This window comes from Mastigoproctus giganteus, chromosome 7, assembly GCF_048544385.1.
Source record: "Mastigoproctus giganteus isolate SK-2022 chromosome 7, ASM4854438v1, whole genome shotgun sequence".
NCBI classification, from domain to species: domain Eukaryota; kingdom Metazoa; phylum Arthropoda; class Arachnida; order Uropygi; family Thelyphonidae; genus Mastigoproctus; species Mastigoproctus giganteus.
The window spans coordinates 74,752,525-74,772,517 of NC_143581.1; the positions used below are offsets into that span (position 1 = coordinate 74,752,525).

A 19,993-nucleotide genomic window follows, 5' to 3' on the forward strand; every position below is an offset into this window, starting at 1 on the left:
ACTTGAACACAGTATTTCAAGTGTGGTCTAATATAAGCCTTATATAATGGGATTATCACGTCCCTATCTCTACTTGCAAAAGTTCAATAGATCATCGATAGGACACCATGGGCCTTCCTTGCAACCTGTTTACAATGCTCAGAGAATTTCATGTCTGACCGTATCGTAACACCCAAGTCCCTTTCCTCCAGTACTGGGTTTAGTTGAACTCCACCAAGTGAATAAGTTATTTTGGGATTACTGTTTCCCAGCAACAGTTTAATCCAACAAAGTGTAATACCTTACACTTTGTTGGATTAAAGCATAGCTGCCATTTTTTTTACCATTCCTGAAGTCTATCTAGGTCTCTCTGAAGAAGCTCAGCTTGACAGTGATCATTAACTACTCTACCAATTTTAACATCATCTGCAAATTTAGACATCACGCCCTCTATCCCTTCATCAATGTCGTTTATGAAAATTAAAAACAACAGTGGTCCTAATACTGATCCTTAGGGAACCCCACTTCTTACATCAACCCAATCTGAGGAATAGCCATTTATCACAACCCTCTGCCTCCTGCCCTGAAGCCATCCTTCTATCCATCTAAGGATTTTCCCAGTGATTCCAACCTGTTCCAGCTTATAAAGCAACTGCTCATGTGGGACTAAGTCAAAAGCTTTGCTGAAATCTAAATAAACAATGTCGAAATTATTCCCTAAATCCAGCTCGTGAGTGACCCTTTCGAAATAGCGAACCAGATTTGTTAAACATGATTTTCCCTTTACAAAACCATGCTGAGAATTCTTGAGAATTTCAATTCGATCCAAATGATCCTGAATTCCACCCTTGATCATTGCCTCCATGATTTTCCTTACTACTGAAGTCAGACTGACAGGTCGATAATTTCCAACTTCACTTTTAGAGCCACTCTTATGTATGGGAGATACATTGGCACTTTTCCAATCCAAGGGAATCTCTCCAGAGTCTAGTGATGCTCGCATTATTAGCCTCAATGGTTCAATGCACTCACTTGCCGCCTCCCTTAAGATTATAGGGTATACTCCATCAACCCCAGGAGCCTTACTGGTCTGTAGGCTCGAAAGTTTTTTCATTAAATAATCTTGCGAAATTTCAATATCATTAATTACATATTTTTTAACTTCGCTCCCACAATTTCCCATTGCCACAAAAGGTTTTTCATTTGTAAATATCGATGCAAAATAACTGTTGAGTTCATCTGCAACGGCAGCTGGTGTATTTAATACTATCCCCTTTCCCTTACGTAAAGGTCCAATCTGGTTTGTCCTGCTCTTCTTGGCATTTAATATATGTGAAGAATTCTTTATCCCCCCTCTTTGCTCTGTTTGCTAGTGATTTCTCATAAACTGCCTTTGCCTGTCGAACCTTTTCTGTGGCTCTATTACACATCACCTTGTAGCTGTTATAGGCTTCAGTACTTTTTATTGCTCTGTAACCTTTCCATGCTACCTTTTTCTGCTCAAGTAATGTGGCAACTTCACTATTCATCCAACTTGGAACCCTCCTCGAGGAGTATTTTTTTAATGGTATATACGCATTCAAGGCATCTGTGATTAATGTTTTAAAAGCGTACCACAGTTCAAATGTATTCATTTTCTGCATGATATTTACCCAGTTAATAGAGGCCATGTAGTACCTTAAGGCATTGTAATTTCCTTTTCTGAAATTAAAACCCATTCCTTTGCCTTTTACTTCTGCTACCTCTCTCGTCATCATCCACTGTAAAACTCCATGATCACTTCCTGCTACTGGTTCCTCTACTGTCAACCCTGTTATGTCATCTGATTCATGTGTGATGATGAGGTCTAGGATATTCTTTTCTCTAGTACTTTCCCTGACATGTTGATACAAATAACAGTCATCTAGTTGATTTAAAAATTTTGTTGCCCATGTCGAGTCTCCTTCCCATTTACTCCAATCAATTAGAGGCAAATTGAAATCACCCATAATAAGGCATTGACGCTTACTTGTCCATTCCATTTGCATGTAGAGGCTTTTATCATAATCTTCACAATCATCTGGTCTGTAGATTACTCCTACTCGCATTATACCTTTGTTTCCAACTATCTCACACCATCAGACTCTATACTAGCATGTGAAATGTCTGAATCCGGGAAAGCTATCGTCGCACTCAGGCTGCTTCTGATAAGAAGCATTACCCCACCACCCCTTCTATCTACCCTATCCTTCCTAAATACATTATACAAGCCACACTGAAACTCATCATCCCAAATTTCCGGATGGTACCACGTCTCTGTAAGCTCTATTATGTCTGCGTTACTTGTTTTAACCAGCAGTTCGAATTTGCTCATTTTATTGACGACACTTCTAACGTTACTGTATAAACAATTAAGATTTACAGTTTTAACAACCCTAACACAACCCTTGAAGTTTTTTAGGCTCTCTTCCCTGATATTAGTTACCCGCTCACGTAAAACGTTTCTGTCACCAGAACATCTAGATAATACGTCCAGTTGGGGTAGCAGATAAGAACTCTTAAGGTATGTGCAAGAGTTACTGTGACCAATATTATCAGATAAACGCGTGTCAGTATTACCCACATCCCCCCTAGCTAGCAGTTTCCCTGAACCTTTAAGGTATCCTCAATAATACTGGCAAAAACTTTTGCACCACCTTTGTTTAAGTGTATCTCGTCTCTACAAAACAAATTCCTTCTACCTACAAGTGTGGGCCATGCTGATAGAAATTTCCCCCCCTAAAGCCTTGCAGATTCCTTCAAGTCTTGAGTTAATCCACAAGGCTCTTAACATATAATCCCTCCTATCGTGTCTGGGCAGAATTGCAGACACTATAGGAGGCATAGACATTGTGGCCTAGCTCGCGGCATTTCCTCAGCATGGTCCTGTATTTTTCCAACAAATCATCAGATCGTGTACGTTTAATATCATTAGTCCCCACATGAATAATAATATTCTCTTTACCCCCTTTAAAATCTGACAATCTGTTGGTGACATCATCAATAGTTGCTCCCGGCAGACATACCCTGGTTCTACTCCACCTATCCTTATTACAAAAAATATTCCCCGTTTCCCTGACAATGAGGTCTCCTAATAAAACAAAGTCCTTTTTAACCAGAGTAGTTTGCACTTGGTTTTTCTGTTTTGAGGCTCGAATCGGGTGTGCATCACTTGGTAGATTGCTGGAGTCTTGAGTCCCTGACGAGCTCCCAGATGCATTATTCTCGAGGGCAAGAACCCGTTTTTTCAGGGACTCAAATTGTTCCATCAGTGCACCAAATTGTAATTTAAGATCGGTGCACTCCTTACATTGATCACAAAGAAAAGAATCCCCAGGTGAGGTAGGATTAGTCACCAGGTCGACCTTGGAAAACATTCCACAGGTTCCACAACGGATTAAATCATGACTCACCCATAACTCACCATCGGCTATTTCCGTGTGAGTCACGATACCCTGTGACGTGTTTAAGGCAGATCTCATAACTACCATTATAAAATTAAATAAATATCAATGAAAGTAACTTTAAAAAAATATATCTATAATATTATTAAAATCAAACTGTTACAGGAAACTTATAACAAAATAATCCAACAATATCTAAATAAATCAAATATTTAAAAGCACTATCCAAAAGTAAACCACTTAACTGAGGAGCCCTGACTAAGCGCGTCTGCTCACCTCGAATGCCAACACTGAACTGAACTGAAAATATGTCACTTTCAAATTTATGACATATTTTCATCTTTAAGATGAAAATATCAAGGTGTGGCATATCAAAAATCTAAATTACAATGAAGTGGTAACCAGCTAAGGTAGATTTCAGCTGTAATCCAATTTCCCACACCAGCTTACTGAAAAATCTGTATTTGTCTGAAACTCTTTACATGAGTAACTTATTTGTAAAATAATAAGAGAAGTTTACCTCAATAGAGTACGTAGAACACTTCTGTATGATACTCTCCAGAAATTAATGGAGAGTATGATACTCTCCATTAATTAATATAATGTAAGTTTTTCGATTCTTCTGTTTTAATTTCTGGAGAGTATTCTTCTGTTTTAATTTCTGGAGAGTATCATACGGAAGTGTCCTACATACTATATTGAGGTAAACTTCTCTTATTATTTTACAAATATTGATATCAACGTAGAACATATTGAACATTACAGCTCTGGTTCATATTATCTAATGAGTAACTTATGTGAAAAGATTTTACTATAATGAATAGGTAGTTTCAATGGGGAAGTAGGGTATTTTCCTTTGAATTGCAGAATGAATTTATTTGAAATTTTTGACATCACTTACCATGAACAGATTCTAAGGGACATATTCTTATGCAAACGCCATGCAATTCTAAATCTAATATGTCAAGTCGAACAGCTGGAACATCTCTGGATAGGATTTGACCCAACTGAAATGCAATGTAATACGCTTTTATGAACTTTAAATAATGCCACAAAAAAATCAGGATTAATATGCTGACAAACAATATTAAAGACAATATAGTAATGACACAACTAAACTGATTAAGTATATAAAAACAGAAATATTTTATTTAATACTTAGCAAAAGTATCCCCCAGCAGAGTTTAAAATTAAGGCCTCCATGAGCGATGATGCTGTCACGACTGTCACAGTATCATCACTTCAGTAACTGCATTCTATTCTTTATTATTATACCTTAATATTGTCATCAATTCCAATATAAGAATATACAATACAATTATGTATTCTGTGACCTGTTAGCTTAACTTGTCCAGGGAAAATAATAATGGAGTCATCGGTGAAAAGAGTAATGCAAGAACATCCAGACAGTACTTCAGTTATACTTCAGTCACAGCATAGGTGTGTTGAGGTGCGATCTTGTCTGACCAATTTGATTGGATACTATGCTGCAGTCACAAAGAAACTGGATACAAAATACAATTTTGATATCCAAGGGTTGGAGAAAATGTATTCTAAATCATCTTTGAAATGGAGGAAATTCTTTATAAAGCAAATGAAGTTCAAGATTTAGTCCAAGATTTTATACATCTTGGAGGATTTCATGTATCCAGGAGTTTTTTTTTTTTTTTTTTGGTAGTTGTTGGCGCATCGGCTTCTGTGGCCATAGTGCACCTCCCAAGGTTTTTGCAGTACTTTGATCCAAGCCCGAGGCTTAACTTAGATTTCAGGAAAAGTTTTAATACTCTTGCATGTAACAGACTGCTGTACAAATTGGAGCAGTGCGTGGCATTAATGGCAAGTTACTGCTAATGGATAAAGAGAAGGTTGAGTGGGAGAAGACAGAGAATTGTTATTAATGGACACTGCTCTTCGTGGACTAATGTAATTACTGGAATCATCTAGGTTTTGGTGCTGGGCCCATTGTTATTTTCTGTATTTATTAATGATATCGAAGAAGGTATATCAGACTTAATGGCAAAGTTTGCAGATGATACAAAGGCTGGCAGGATGGTTAATGACATCATGCTACTGCAACAATATCTAGAAAATTAGGCAATTCAGCCAAGAAATGGCAATTAAAGTTTAAGAGTGACAGATGCAAGGTACTGCATATGGATAGCTGTAAACCCAGATTAACATACCAATTGTGTGCTACTACATCCAGGGTATAGCAGAAAATATAAAACCAAGGGGGAATAAAGTTCTCTGAGCTGTGCACACAGGCTGCCAGGACAGCACATGGGGTTTTGTCAATTATATACTTTAATTTTGAAAGCAGGGATAATGAGGAGATTATTTTAATGTATAAAGCAATGGTCACACCAAATTTTGAATACTGCATACAGGTCTGGAGGCCTAATTTTAAGAAGGATGTAGAGCTGCGGAGTACAGAGAACAGCAATGAGATTGGTGAGGGTCACAAAGGAGTGGTCTTAGCAAGAATAGTTTCAAGTTCTGCGAATTGCAGCATCTGGAGAATATGCACCTGCAAAGTGATCTGATTGAGGAGTTTTCAGATTTGAATGAATTGAGCAAGCTCAATGCTAATGGGATTCTTCTTCTTGATCAGACTACACATGTGAGGGGGCATAAATTCAAATTAAAGAAGGATGGTTGCAGAATAGATAAGCAGAAGTTTGCTTTTAGCCATTGGATGTTTTACTGCTGGAAAAAACTTCCATCTGATGTTGTGGAAGTGTATAGCTTGAATAAATTCAAGAAGGAAGTAGACAAACTGCTGGAGGTAATGGATAGGTGAAATGGGATTTTTTTTTTTTTTTTTTTTTTTTGGCTGATGCTGAGCTTGCTTTCTTGAATAATTTACTAATATTAATACTAAATACAATATTATTACAAAGCTGTTCCAATGTACTGCAATTCTAAGAATCATGCTACCACTGACTTGCCAATAATCCTCAAAAATTTGTAAAATCAACAAAATCAGAGTTAAATGACTACCAATATATTACATATAATTTTACTTCCTAAACAGAAAAGAATTAAGCATAAGTATTCTGGAGGTGTAACAAGAATAATAGTAATATGTGATTTACATATACCGTGCTGAAAAATTTTGTTTGTTGGCAAATACTGCCCAAGAAACTTACCCAAGAATTTAAATTATCAAAATAAGGTGGATTCTTCACTGGTTGTCTTATTTGCTCATCATCTTCTTTTGAACCTTCATAAAAAAATTAAATATATATGTTTGAATATTAAAAAATGAAAAGTTTCATTTTTTATAAAAAAAGGACATCACTCTCTCAAATAAATATGATGTAATAAGTAGACTTAGGATTACATGGACGTCACTGGAGATAAGGATGTCATAATTCCATTATATAAGACTATTGTTAGACCACACTTGGAATACTGTTTTTAAGTATGGAGATCACACTGAAAGAAAGACATTGTGCTTCTTGAAAGGGTCCAAAACAGGTACATCGCCTGGTGAGATCTGCAAAAGGGCATCCATATGAGGAAAGACTTCGAATATGTGGGTTGCACAGCTTGGAAACTAGGCACCTTACAGGAGACTTGATTGAGGTGTTTAAAGCTCTGAGAGCATATGCACAGTTCTTTTGTTCCGGTTAAACTTCTGATTCGCAAGTGTTTTTAAATATATTGTAAGATGAAAAGTGTTCCGTGACTAACAAAGTTTGGGAAATGCTGGTCTAACGTTTGATGCTTCCATTGTAACATTTTTGTATATTAATGAATATTATATATTTGTAAATATTTCAAATATTTGTATAGTTTGTAAATATTTTAGTCCTGCTCTTTCGGATGCAACAATATTCCTATTGCATTACGGAACCCGAAGCAAAAGGCCTTTTCCTAAGTGACCTATGCAAATGCAGGTAAATAATTATATAGTGATATTTATTTGACCTTGAGAATGTCACATACTGCAAATGCACAGGTAAATAATTATATAGGTACTTTCCTGATTAGATACTGATCATAGTAACAGAATGTTTTTGTCTGGTGGCACCGGACGTTTTCTCCCAACTCCATGTTTTTACTCTGTGTAGAATACAATACTCAGCATAAGGCCAGGGTATGTGTTAGTGTATGTTTAAAAAAAAAAAAAAAAGCCACAAGTTAGGGTTGAATTTGAAAGTGTCTGAAATTCTGCCCGGACACGATAGGAGGGAGTATATGATGAGAGCCTTGTCAATCAATGCGGGCCTAGATAGATTGCGCAAGGCTCAAGGGGTAGAATTTTTCTCAGCCTGGTCTGCGCTTCTTTACAGAAGAGACTGCTTCTACAGTCTGCAAGAATATTTGCTGTGCTATTGAGACAGAGGTAGGTGGTTCGGAAAACTGTAGCTTGGGGGGGATACACAAACTAATAGATTAACAGTAGCCGCTCGTTAATTGAAATGCAATTGAGCAGCAGCCTGGAAAGCAAGGCAATGGGGATTTTCAGGACTGCTGGGAGTCATAGTGGAACAAGTAAATACATGAGCTGTGTTAGGGTAACTAAGAGTAGAAACAGGTGCATGTATACCTGCATGTACACCAATGTAGGAGTATAGTTAATAAATTTGATGAGCTTGAAGTGCTAGTCAAGACATCAAAGGCAGATATTGTTAGGATATCAGAAACGTGGTGTCACAGAGACATAAGAAGTGAAGAAATGGAATTTGAGGAGTAAAAATGTGTACAGAAAGGATAGACAGGACAGGAAGGGAGGAGGGGTTATGCTGTTAGTTAAGAAACACAAAATCTAAGGAAATGCATCCAATTGATGTTGGTGGACAATGCAATGTTTGGTGTGACATAAGCATTGGGAAAGGAAAAATGAGAGGTGTGTGTTATAGGCCTAATGAATCTGATGAGTATAATGAGCAATTGGATAGAGAAATAGAGGGGCCAGTAAATCAGAGTGCCTTATAAAGGGGGATTTTAATTTCCCAGAGATTGACTGGAATTTGTGGGTTGGTCACTCACTCACTAGCAAGGCTTTTGTGGATTTATTGGATGATTGTTTTCTACAGCAGCAGCATGTTCGAGAGCCAACTAGAGGGAGCAATACTCTTGATCTGATTATCAGTAGTGATTCTTCATGAATTAAGAATCTGCAGATAAGTGAACCACTAGATGGCAGTGATCACAGTGTGCTGAAGTGAAATTTACTCAAAGAGGTAACTACCATCAGGGGTAAACGGAAGAGTTTTTGCTTTTGTAAAAGTGACCACGATGGTCTGAGACTATTTAAATTCTATACGGTGGGACCAACAGCAAATTCAAAATGGGAAGCATTCAAAGAAATAATCTGGGAAACTACTAGGCTTTTCATACCAACTAAGAAATATTGTTCAAGATTTAGGCCTAAATGGACGTCAGATGAACTAATTGGACATGTGGCAGAGAAAAAAAATGCATGGGATACATATAAATTAAGAGGTGACACAGAAGTCTAACGTAGGCTTCTGTGTCACTTGTTAATTTATAGGACTGCTGGGAGTCATATAGGGTGGTCTGTAACCAAGTCACAAAGGAGGTTAGGCAGGCAAAGGCAGATTACGAGAAATCTTTGGCAAAGGATACAAAGAAAAACAGCAAAGAGTTCTTTACTTATGCAACCTCTAGAAGAAAGGGGATGAATAAGATTGGTCCACTTGATATCGATGGTTCAACCATTGATGATCCTGCTCAGGTAGCTAAAAATTAAATGAATATTAAATGAATCTACATTCATACATTAGGAGTTATTCAGGGAGGGGAATGACAGAGGTGTATTAAGCTCTGGCAGTAAGCTAGATAATCTTATAATAACTGAGAGTAAAGTGGAGAAGAAATTGTTGAAGATAAACCTAAGAAAGGCACCTGGGGTGGATGAAATCTATCCAGTTATATTAAAGGAGGCAGCAAAGGAAGTTATTTGTTATTTGGTTTTTAGGAGCATTAGCAACTAAGGCCATATTGCTCCGGGATATGCGGTGGTCATTCCCTGACCTTTCCGCATCCTCCATATTTGGTGGTGAGGGGCTCGAACCCCGGTCTAATCAAGAAGCATGTGCTACGCACTGCTGCTCCTTCCCACCTGGCTGTGGAGGCGCAGCAAAGGAAGTAAGCAAACCCTTAGCCATAATTATGAGAGCTTCCTTGGACTCATGGGAAGTACCCATGGACTGGAGATGTGCAAATGTGACCCCAATCCACAAATGAGGATCAAAGGAGGAAGACACAGGTAATTGTGTCTCCCTTTACAGACCTGTTAGTTTAACTTCTGTTCCAGGGAAATTAATTGAGGCACTGGCTAAAGAAACATTGCAGGATCATCTATACAAGACTTCAGTTATAGCACAGACACAGCATGGGTTTGTTAAGGGGTGGCCTTGTCTGACCAATTTGATTGGATACTACGATGTAGTCACAAAGGAATTGGATACAAAGAATAATTTTGATATTTGGATCTTAGAAAGGCTTTTGATACTTTTGCACATGGAATACTGCTGCACAAATTGGAGCAGTGTGGCACTGGAGGCAAATTGCTGCTATGGATAAAAGGATGGGTTGAGTGGGAGAAGACAGAGAGTGGTATTCAATGGACACTACTCTTCGTGGACTAATGTTATTAGTGGAGTCCCCCAGAGTTCAGTGTTAGGTCCACTGTTGTTTTCTGTATTCATTAATGATAGTATATCAGGCTTAATGTCCAAATTTTCAGACAATACGAAGGGCGGCAGGGTTGTTAATTACTCTAATGATAGTACGCTGCTGCAACAGGATGTAGAAAAGTTGAGCAGATGGGCAGAGAGGTGGCAACTGAAGTTTAACATTGACAAATGTAAAGTACTGCATATGAGAAGCAGTAATCCCAGGGTAACGTATCAACTGTGTGGTGCTACACTGACAGTGGTAGAGTGAAAAGGACCTGGCGTAATTGTGCATTTAGATATGAAGTTTTCTGAGCAGTGCAGACGGTCTACAAGAGTAGCTCATGGTGTCTTGTCAATGATATACAGAAATTTTTCTAGAAGGGATAAGGAGGTTATTATCCCCTTGTATAAGGCGATGGTCAGGCCAAACCTTGAGTATCGTATACAGGTCTGGAGGCCTCATTTTAAAAAGGATGTACAGCTGTTGGAATGAGTACAGAGAAGAGCAACAAGATTAGTGAATGGAACAACGGGTTGCTCTTATGAAGAAAGGCTTAAGTTTTGCAAATTACAGTGTCTGGAGACTAGGCACCTGCGAGGTGATCTGATTGAGGTGTATAAAGCCTTGAATGGTTTGAGCATGCTCAATGCTGATGGAATTCTTCCTCTTGCTCAGAAGTATGCCTTTAGCCAGCGGATGGTTGATTACTGGAACAAACTTCCATCTGTCGTAGCATTAACATCATGTGCCTTTACTAATGCTAATGTTTTGTGAAGTATTAGGACGTGTGGGTTATGTTGGTCCTCTGGACACTTAGCCTGAGGGCCTGTGGAGAGCAACTAACATCTTCAGTTTCCGTCACTGCCCTGGGGAGGCGGGGCCAGGACACATTAGGAGAGAAGAAAGCTCTGGTGGGGCAAACCCTGGGGCAGCCTAGGCATCTAAGAAGATGCAGCGCTTCCGTAGCCAGGTGGGCAGGAGCAATAGTGCGTAGCACACTCTTCTTGATTAGATCAGGGTTCGAGCCCTTGACCACCAAATACGGAAAGGTCAGGGAATGACCACGGCATATCCCCGGAGCAACATGGCCTTAGTTGCTAATGCTCCTAAAAACAAAATAACAACAACAAAGAAGATGACAAAAAAAAAAAAAATTAGAAAGGAGATAATGGGGAGATAGGAAGAGGGTTGGATATAAGGGGTAGAGAACAGAGGGGGTAATAATTGAGGCACTCGCCTGATTTAAAAGGGTAGACAGTAAGAGGACCCCTGGTCCAGAGGGTGGGAGTTGAAAGTGGGTGGTGGGGTGAGCACTAGGCAAAAGGGAAGTAGGGGCCACACAGAGTGGGAGAAGGGGTTTGGGTGATGGAGACTCAGCCACTACAGGTGGTAGGGATAAAAGAACATAGGGAAAGAGATTCCTATGGTGGAGCGTGCTTTTTGCAGCTCTGTCCCACACTGGCCTGGGGGTTACCCTAATGGCCAGAGTCAGCATCCCACACCATGCCAGCTAGGAAAAGCTAGAGCATGGTGTCAGCTTGGATAACCACGAGGCTCCTGAGGGCCTGCAAAGCCATCAGTCTGTCCAGCAAAGAGGCTAAGATAGAATATGCAATTAATAATAACTTTCATTCACTCAACATTCACACAATTTTACTTTTTTAGTTTTTTTTCTTACATTTTATTTTCTTTCATATATTAGATAAGATATTGATCAGTGCATTTCAACAGGTGTCTTTTACATAGAAAAGATTTGGCTTACTCCATCATACATCTACATATTATGTAGGAAAGAGTGTTCGAGGGTTGAAGAGCAAAGCGAGCAGGGGGCAGAGCCCCCTAGTAATGGATTAGTAAAATTCCAAGTTGAATGAATAATGAAACTGCCATATTACACAGGCGGAAAAAGATGGCATAGAAAAGTTAGAGGAATAAAAAGTACTAAAGCCTATAACAGCTACAAAGTGATCTGATCTGTAATAGTGTCACAGAAAAGGTTATGCAAAAGGCAGATTATGAGAAATCACTGGCAAAGAGAGAGCAAGGAGTGGGGATAAGGAATTCTTCATATATATATATATATATAAAAATGCAAAGAGAAGGACAAACTAGATCGGACCCTTATGTAATGGACGTGGGATAGTATTAGAAATCCCAGCTGCAGATGAATTAATTAATTACTTTGCATCGATATTTACAGAAGAAAAATCTTTTATGTCAAAGATAAATTATGGGAGTGAAGTAGAAAAATTATCTAATTAATGATATAGAAATTTCACTTGACTATTTAATGAAAAAACTTGAACCGACAGGCTAGTAAGGCTTCTGGGGTTGATGGCATATGCCCTATAATCTTAAGGGAGGAGGCAATTGAGTGTATTGAACCATTGAGGCTAATTATGAGAGCATCACTGGACTTGGGAGCAATTCCTTTGGATCGGAAAAGTACAAATGTATCTCCGATACATAAGGGCGGTTCTAAGAGTGAAATGGGAAATTACAGGCCGGTAATTCGAACTTCAGTAGTAGGGAAAAAATCATGGAAGCAATGATCAAGGGTGGAAGTCAGGATCATTTAGAAGAAATGGAATTTTGAAGGATACTCAGCATGGTCTTGTAAAGGGAACATCATGTTTAATTAATCTGGTTAGCATTTTTGACAGGGTCACTCATGGGCTGGATTTAGGGAATAATTCCAACATTTTTAATTTGGATTTTAGCAAAGCATTTGAATTAGTCCCACATGAGCAATTACTTTATAAGCTGGAACAGGTTGGAATCGCAGGAAAAATCCTTAGATGGATAGCTAGATGGCTTCAGAACAAGAGGCAGAGGGTTGTGATAAATGGTTATTCCTCAGATTGAGTTGATGTAAGAAGTGAGATTCCCCAAGGATCAGTACTGGGACCACTTTTCTTTTTGATTTTCATAAATGCATCGATGAAGGTATAGAGGGTGTGATATCTAAATTTGCAGATGATGTCAAGATTGGTAGTGTAGTTAATCACCACCAAGCAGAGCTTCTTCAGAGTGACCTAGATAAACTTCAGGGATGGTCAGAAAAATGGCAGCTATGCTTTAATCCAGCAAAGTGTAATGGACTACACCTGGGGAACAGTAACCCCAAAATAACTTATACACTTGGTGGAGTTGAACTAAAGCCAGTAGTGTAGGAAAGGGATTTGGGTTTACAATACAGTCACACATGAAATTCCATCCAATGTCATTTTTGTTATTTTTATCATTGAATGGTCTGCATAATCAATTATTGATATAATTATTAATAATTATTAATCATTTGATTAATCCCATCACTACTTTGGAGCGCCCCCAAGACCTTGGGAAACCATAACACAATTAGTTTCAATCCATGGCCCCTAAGGTGTTATTTTTAAGGTCTCTAAAAATGTCTACAATGCCCCAGATGACATAAATCTGGCATTGCCCCCTCCCAAGACTTTCAATGTGATCTACATGAGGCAGAAGTAATAAAAAAAAAAAAAAAAAAAGAGGGGGAAAAAAAAAAAAAAAGGAGAAAAAGAAAATAATAAAATTTCTGTATACAAATATAAACCTCCGTTATCTCAAATTTGTAGTTGGCAAACCTGCAGATGGGGGAGGGATTCTTGAATGTATTGGTCCAGAGTTGTACAGGTATATGCATTTAATTATTTTTTTAATAAAATTAAAATTAATTAATAACAAAATTAACTTTCAAAATTACATTTATTAACCATCATCAGCACAACAATTGGCAAACTACTTACATTTCTAGAACTAACCCTCTGAGATGTCTGCAAAATTGATTAATATTACAATGTTATGTCACAGATATGCTAATAATCCATGTGGCTCTATGGTGCACATTACAGAAATTAGATAACTATTAACAAAGTGGTGATAAAGAGATTTAAGTTTTATTTGCTAATAAAACTTAAATATGCTTTGCTAAGAGATATCTAATTTATTGCTAATATTTATCTAATACCACTTTGCTAATAGTTATCTAATTTATCACTTGCTTTTGTTACAAAAAGTTTTGTTTGTGGATAACAGAACAAGAAAAAAATTTTTAGCAAAAAATCATGTAAGGATATCCTACTGTGAAGTAGGGCTGTCCTCTGTGGCTGCCTAGTTGGTATAAAACATTACTGTTCTGCAATTCATTTGGAGAGGTTTGGGTTTGATTTCCATCAACTGCATGAATTTTTTAAAAGTTTCTTCAATCCTGTGTTCATGGCTGATTTACATGTTGTGTAGGCCGAAAAATGTGGAATAACTCGAGGGTCTACTCCCTCCACCTGAGATTAACCACTTGCAGCCTCAATCGAAGATGACTTTAAAAATTCCTCCAGGTGGGTATCAAACTAAATGACCAAAAACTCTACAAATAAGTGAAAAGTGGGGAAAAAGTTCTTTTCAGTTTCTTCATCCCACAACAACATGCAGAAATTTGCCTTCAGTTGGCAGGTAGTTTAATTGCTGGTGTTCCATCTGGTGTTGTAGAAGTGGGTAGTTTGAATAAATTTAAGGAAGTAGAAGACAAACTATTATATGATGGGTAAGAAGTGCTGGGGTTTTTTTTGCTGATGCTGTATAAGCTTGCTTTCATGCATCATTTGCCTACTAATGCAGATTGGCTCATGAAAACATCTCTATAGACAACTTGACACAATGGATATAAGCGTAAAGTGTAGTTGCTGTTAAAATAACAAAATATAGTTTGAAATATAGTTTGTGATGTGTTCTTCATCTACGGCAGCTTTGTTGGCATGATATATTGCCATCTGCCACTTGTTTAGAGAGGTCTGGGATTGACTGCCATCGATGACTGGAGGAATATTACATCCCTTTCAACTGAGAGATGTAGTTAGCAGATCAAGTGTAGGAACTCTGGTTCTGCTATAAGTTATTCTAGTTGTGATAAATACATGAGATTATTCGATAATTGTAGATTTCTTAAAAATACCATTTATAATTTACTTAATATGACAGCATAGCTTAATTCATTATGGTACTCACTTTTTTTATAATCTGCAATTGATGTTTGAATAAAGTGGATGATAATTTTAATTTAAATTGGGAGTAAGTAAGTTGGGATTTAAAACAGAAGTTAAAATATGCGCAAGGAAGTAGAAGTGCACATCTTCGTCCTTGGTTGTCAATATTAAAATTGAAAATAAATGATTAATACTGGAGGCCAATAGCCATAACAAGTGGCTTTCGTTATCCACGTCTTCAGTTGGCAATGATGGGTTGAGAGTGAACGCGTGTATTTAAGAAAGCTAAGTTCCCATGACGCTCCTGGTTACATGTGGAAATCTTAGGTGCATGAGATTCCAAGCCGGTGTGGGCATCTCATGAATTTACAGAACTGCCTTTCTTGGTAAGAGTACCTTTTAGTGTCCCTGACTGACTGACTAGTTGCTCTTTTCTACACCCCACTTCCCAATCTGTATGCAATACTCATGTGGATTAACCATTGCCTTATATAATGTAATGCATATTGATTAATATTTTCTTGATTCTTAAAACATTGCAGTAGGATGATGTTGGACTTGCAGGGTGGCCTGTACAAGTGTTTTTATATAAGAACCCCCATTATCATCTCCATCTCTCTCTCCTAAAATATAACACCTTTTTCTATTGACCTGTTAAAAGAGTATTAACTGAACCCTCTCTAAAATATCTCTCTCTCTCTAAAATTTAAAACACCTTTTTCGATTGACTTGTTAAAAGAGTGTTAACTGAACCCTCTAAAATATCTCTCTCTCTAAAATTTAAAACATCTTTTTCGATTGACTTGTTAAAAGAGTGTTAACTGAATCCTTCAAAAACATCATTTTTTTTTTTTTTTTTTTTTTTAATGAAAAGCCCAAACACAAGAGGTATTAGAACCTATAGTACTTAGTACCGTGCTTGGGTTGCAGGTTGAGAAGACGAAAGAAGATATTTGTTGATATTAGACTTTAACTTCTGTAGACTGTAATTTTCAGGAAATACATATGAAGGAAGGTTGTTCCAGAAAATGGCAGTTGAATGAATAAATGAGGAAGATGAAAAGTTGGTTCTGTGAGTTTGTGAAGTTGGTTCTGTGAAGTTGGACCGTAAAAGGATGTTGACTGGTTGCAGCATATCTTTGGACTGCTTTGGAAGAGAGAGAGAGAAAGTGAGAATTACGAAGCCAATTCAGAAGAACAGTGCTTGCTCATCTGTAGATAAGGCATGCAGCAGAAACAGTAAGTCTATGAGACAGCGAGTGGAGAGAAACTGTTAGAGATTAATTAACCTAACTGCCCTCTTCTGAATGGAATCTAGAGGCTTGAGAGAGGTTTTGGGGGCACCACCCCCAGATGTGGGAACAATATTCCATGGTAGGGTGGATTTGCAATTTGTACATAGTGAACAGCTGTTTGGGAGAAAAGTTATGCCGAGAGCGAAAGAGAAAAACCAAGTTTTTTAGATGCAGAGGAAGCAATATTTGTAATGTGCTTGTGCCAAGAGAGATTAGAAGTCAGGGTAATCCCCAAAAGAAATATATCATCTTGCCTAGAAATCTGAGTGTCACCAAAGATAAGCACAGGAGCAGAAGAATCCTTTTTGTAAGTTATAAGACAAGACTGAGTTTTAGAAGGATTGAAATCAACTAAGTTGTCTTTGTCCCACTGGAGAATTACCTGGACATCAGCATTTAAGGAACTGGTAGCAGATATTTGAGAAGTTCAAGCTTATTGAGCAGGACAAGGTTTCTCAAATTGGAAAGTGGAATGCAATGTGCTATCATCGGCAAAACTATGGATAGGATTTCCAGTCGGTGGAATAAGGTCATTAATATACAAGAGGAAAGAGTGTGGGAAAGAACTGATCCTTGGGGGCAATCAGCATTAGTGGAGAAGTTAGAAGAGAGCCATCTACCAACACAGTCAGTGAGAGATCAGAGAGAAAACTGGATAAATAATTACAGAAAGCAATTGGCAAACCATAGGATAGAAGCTTTTTTAGAAGATCTTTATGCGAAACACAATCGAAAGCCTTTGAGATATCAAGAGCAACTGCTTGTGTTTCACAAATTTTCCACTGAATTAGTCCATAAATGGGTAACATAAGCCAGAATATCACCAATGGATCAACACTGAAGGAATCCATACTGGCGATCATCAATCAGATGGAAGGTTTCTAGACAGTTTAAGATTTGTCTGTTAATTGATTTCTCCATTACTTTAGAAAGAGTAGAAGTAATTGCAATGGGACGATAATTGGATGAGAGGGATTTGTCACCCTTTTAAGGAACTGGCGAGATATGAGCAAATTTCCAAGCAGAAGGAAAAACACCTTGGAATAAGAAAGTGAAAAAAGGTGGCAAAGAACAGGAATAAGTTCAGGAGCACAGGTTTTGAGCACAAGTGGAGAAATACCATCAGGACCTGGAGCTTTCTTAGCATTGAGATTCATCAAAATCCTTCTGACATCCTTTTGACAGAAGACCACAGGAGACATTGAATGGAGCATGTTGGGAATGGTGGGAGGTGTTTTACCAAGATCATTAATATATGGGTTGGAAGAAAAATGGGATGCTAGCAGGTCAGCTTTATTCTTGGCTAAAGGGACAACTGAACCATCTGGTTTGGACAGAGGTGGGAGCGGAGATGGATCTCGCCATGATGTTCATCATAACCTCAAAAGTCATCAGTCATACTTTATGATGGAAGAGATGGGGAAGGGTTGACCAGAACTTAGCTCTGGAGACTAAACATGGGTTCCACCACTTCAAGCCTCCAATAAGCAAAGTGGTGGTATTGCACTGGTTGATGAGAGTCATCTACCACCTAGTAGAAATCATGGACAAAATAAAAAATTAAAAATTAAAAAAAAACAGTTAACACTTGCACTATTACCTTTGTTTCTCTGCTTATTGAACACATCTAGGAATTATCATTCCCATAAATTAATAATGTTATAAGTAAATGGTTGTTGTTGCTGTAACAGTTTTATGACACAAGAGCAACACAGTTATAATGTGCCCACCTTGTAGTAATCAGATGAGCAAGTTTCTTCTATTAGAGAAATTGTTTAGGTGTTATACTGCATTATAGCATTTTTTCTGTTTAAGAAAGGAAAAAAGTTATTTATCATGCAATCATTAGAATTAGCAGAGGCACCAGATGCAAGAAAGCAAGCTTATACAGCATCAGCAAATAAAAAAAAAACCCTTCCCATTTCACTGATTCATTCATTCCAAATGTTTGTCTAGTTCTGCCTTGAATTTATTTAAGCTGGCTAAATGCAAACTGCTACACATATATTCTACAAATGTCTTTCCTCAGTTTGAATCTATGCCCCCTCAGGTTTGTAATCTGAGCAAGAGGAAGAATCAAACAGCATTGAGCCTGCTCAACCCATTCAAGGCCTTAGACCCCTCAATGCAGGTGCTTAAGTCTCCAGAAGCTGCAATTTGCAGAAGTTAAGCATTTCTTCATAAGAGCACCCCTTTGATCCCATCACCAGTCTTGTTGCCCTTCTCTGTATTCATTCTAGCAACTCTACATACTTCCTAAAATGAGGCTTTCAGACCTGTACGCAGTACTCAAGGTGTGGCCTGACCATTGCCTTATACAAGGGTACAATCACCTCTTTATCCCTGCTTGCAAAATTCCTGTATATCATTGACAAGACCACATGACCTACCTACTCTGTCTGCACTGCTCAGAAAACTTCATATCTGACTGCACAATTACCCCAGGTCTCTTTCATTCTCCACTACCCTGAGTGTAACACTACACAGTTGGTACATTTCTCTGGGGTTACTGCTACCCATATGCAGTACTTTGCATTTTTCAATGTTAAACTTGAGTTGCCACTTCTCAGCCCATTTACCCAACTGTTCTAGATCCTGTTGCAGCAGCATACGGTCATTACTGTTATTAACAACCCTGACAACCTTTGTATCATCTTCAAATTTTGACATTAAGCTTGATATATCTTCATCGATATCATTGATAAATATACAAAACAACAATAGACCCAACACCGAACTCTGAGGGACACTACTAATAACATTAGTCCACGTAGAGCAGTACCCACTGATTACCATTCTCTGTGTTCTCCCACTCAACCATCCTTTTATACATTGTAGCAACTTGCCCTTAATGCCATACTGCTCCAATTTGTACAGTAGTCTTCCATGTGCAATAGTATCAAAAGCTTTCCTAAAATCCAAGTATATGATATCAAAATTATTTTTTGCTTCCAGTTCATTTGTGACCACATCATAGTATCCAATCAAATTGGTCAGACAAGACTTCCTCCTGACAAACCCATGCTGTGTCTGAATTATTACTGCTGTCTTATCTAGATGATCCTGCAATGCTTCTTTAACCAGTGACTCCATTATTTTCCCTGGAACAGAAGTCAAACTAACAGGTCTGTAATTACTCGTGTCACTCTTTGATCCCCCTTTGTGAACTGGAGATACATTTGCACATCTCCAGTCCATAGGGGATTTCCCCCAAGTCCAAGGATGCTCTCATAATTATGGCTAAGGGTTTGTAACTTCCTTTGCCACCTCCTTTAATATAACTGAATAGATCCCATCTACCCATTTCTTATGTTTAACTTCGATAATTTCTCCTCCACTTTGGTCTCATTTATTACAAAATCATTTAACCCCCTTTTAGAGTTTGATAAACATCTGGCCCTCTCCTCCTTGAATAACTCCTCCTGTGTGAATGTAGATGAAAAATACTCATTTAGTCCGGCAGCTATGTGAGAATGATCATCCACACTCAAACCATTGATATCAAGTGGACCAATCTGATTCATCCCCTCTCTTTTAGAGTTTATATAAGTAAAGAAGTTTGCTGGTTTTCTTTGCATCCTTTGCCAAACATTTTTCATAATCTGCCTTCGCTTGCCTAACCTCTTTTGTGACTTGATTACAG

General features: G+C 38.0%; 1 protein-coding gene across 3 annotated transcripts in view; it reads right to left on the reverse strand.

The window, feature by feature from the left end:
* Positions 1 to 19,993, reverse strand: part of LOC150083001 (pyridoxal-dependent decarboxylase domain-containing protein 1) — a 395,987-nt gene that overhangs the window by 174,852 nt on the left and 201,142 nt on the right. For all 3 annotated transcript variants that reach the window (XM_090377732.1, XM_090377731.1, XM_090377730.1), the window contains exons 14-15: positions 6,551 to 6,624; positions 4,303 to 4,408 (exon numbers count right to left, since the gene is read on the reverse strand). In XM_090377732.1, coding sequence (XP_090233858.1) covers positions 4,303 to 4,408; positions 6,551 to 6,624 — 180 coding nt within the window. The remainder of the gene's footprint in view (positions 1 to 4,302; positions 4,409 to 6,550; positions 6,625 to 19,993) is intronic.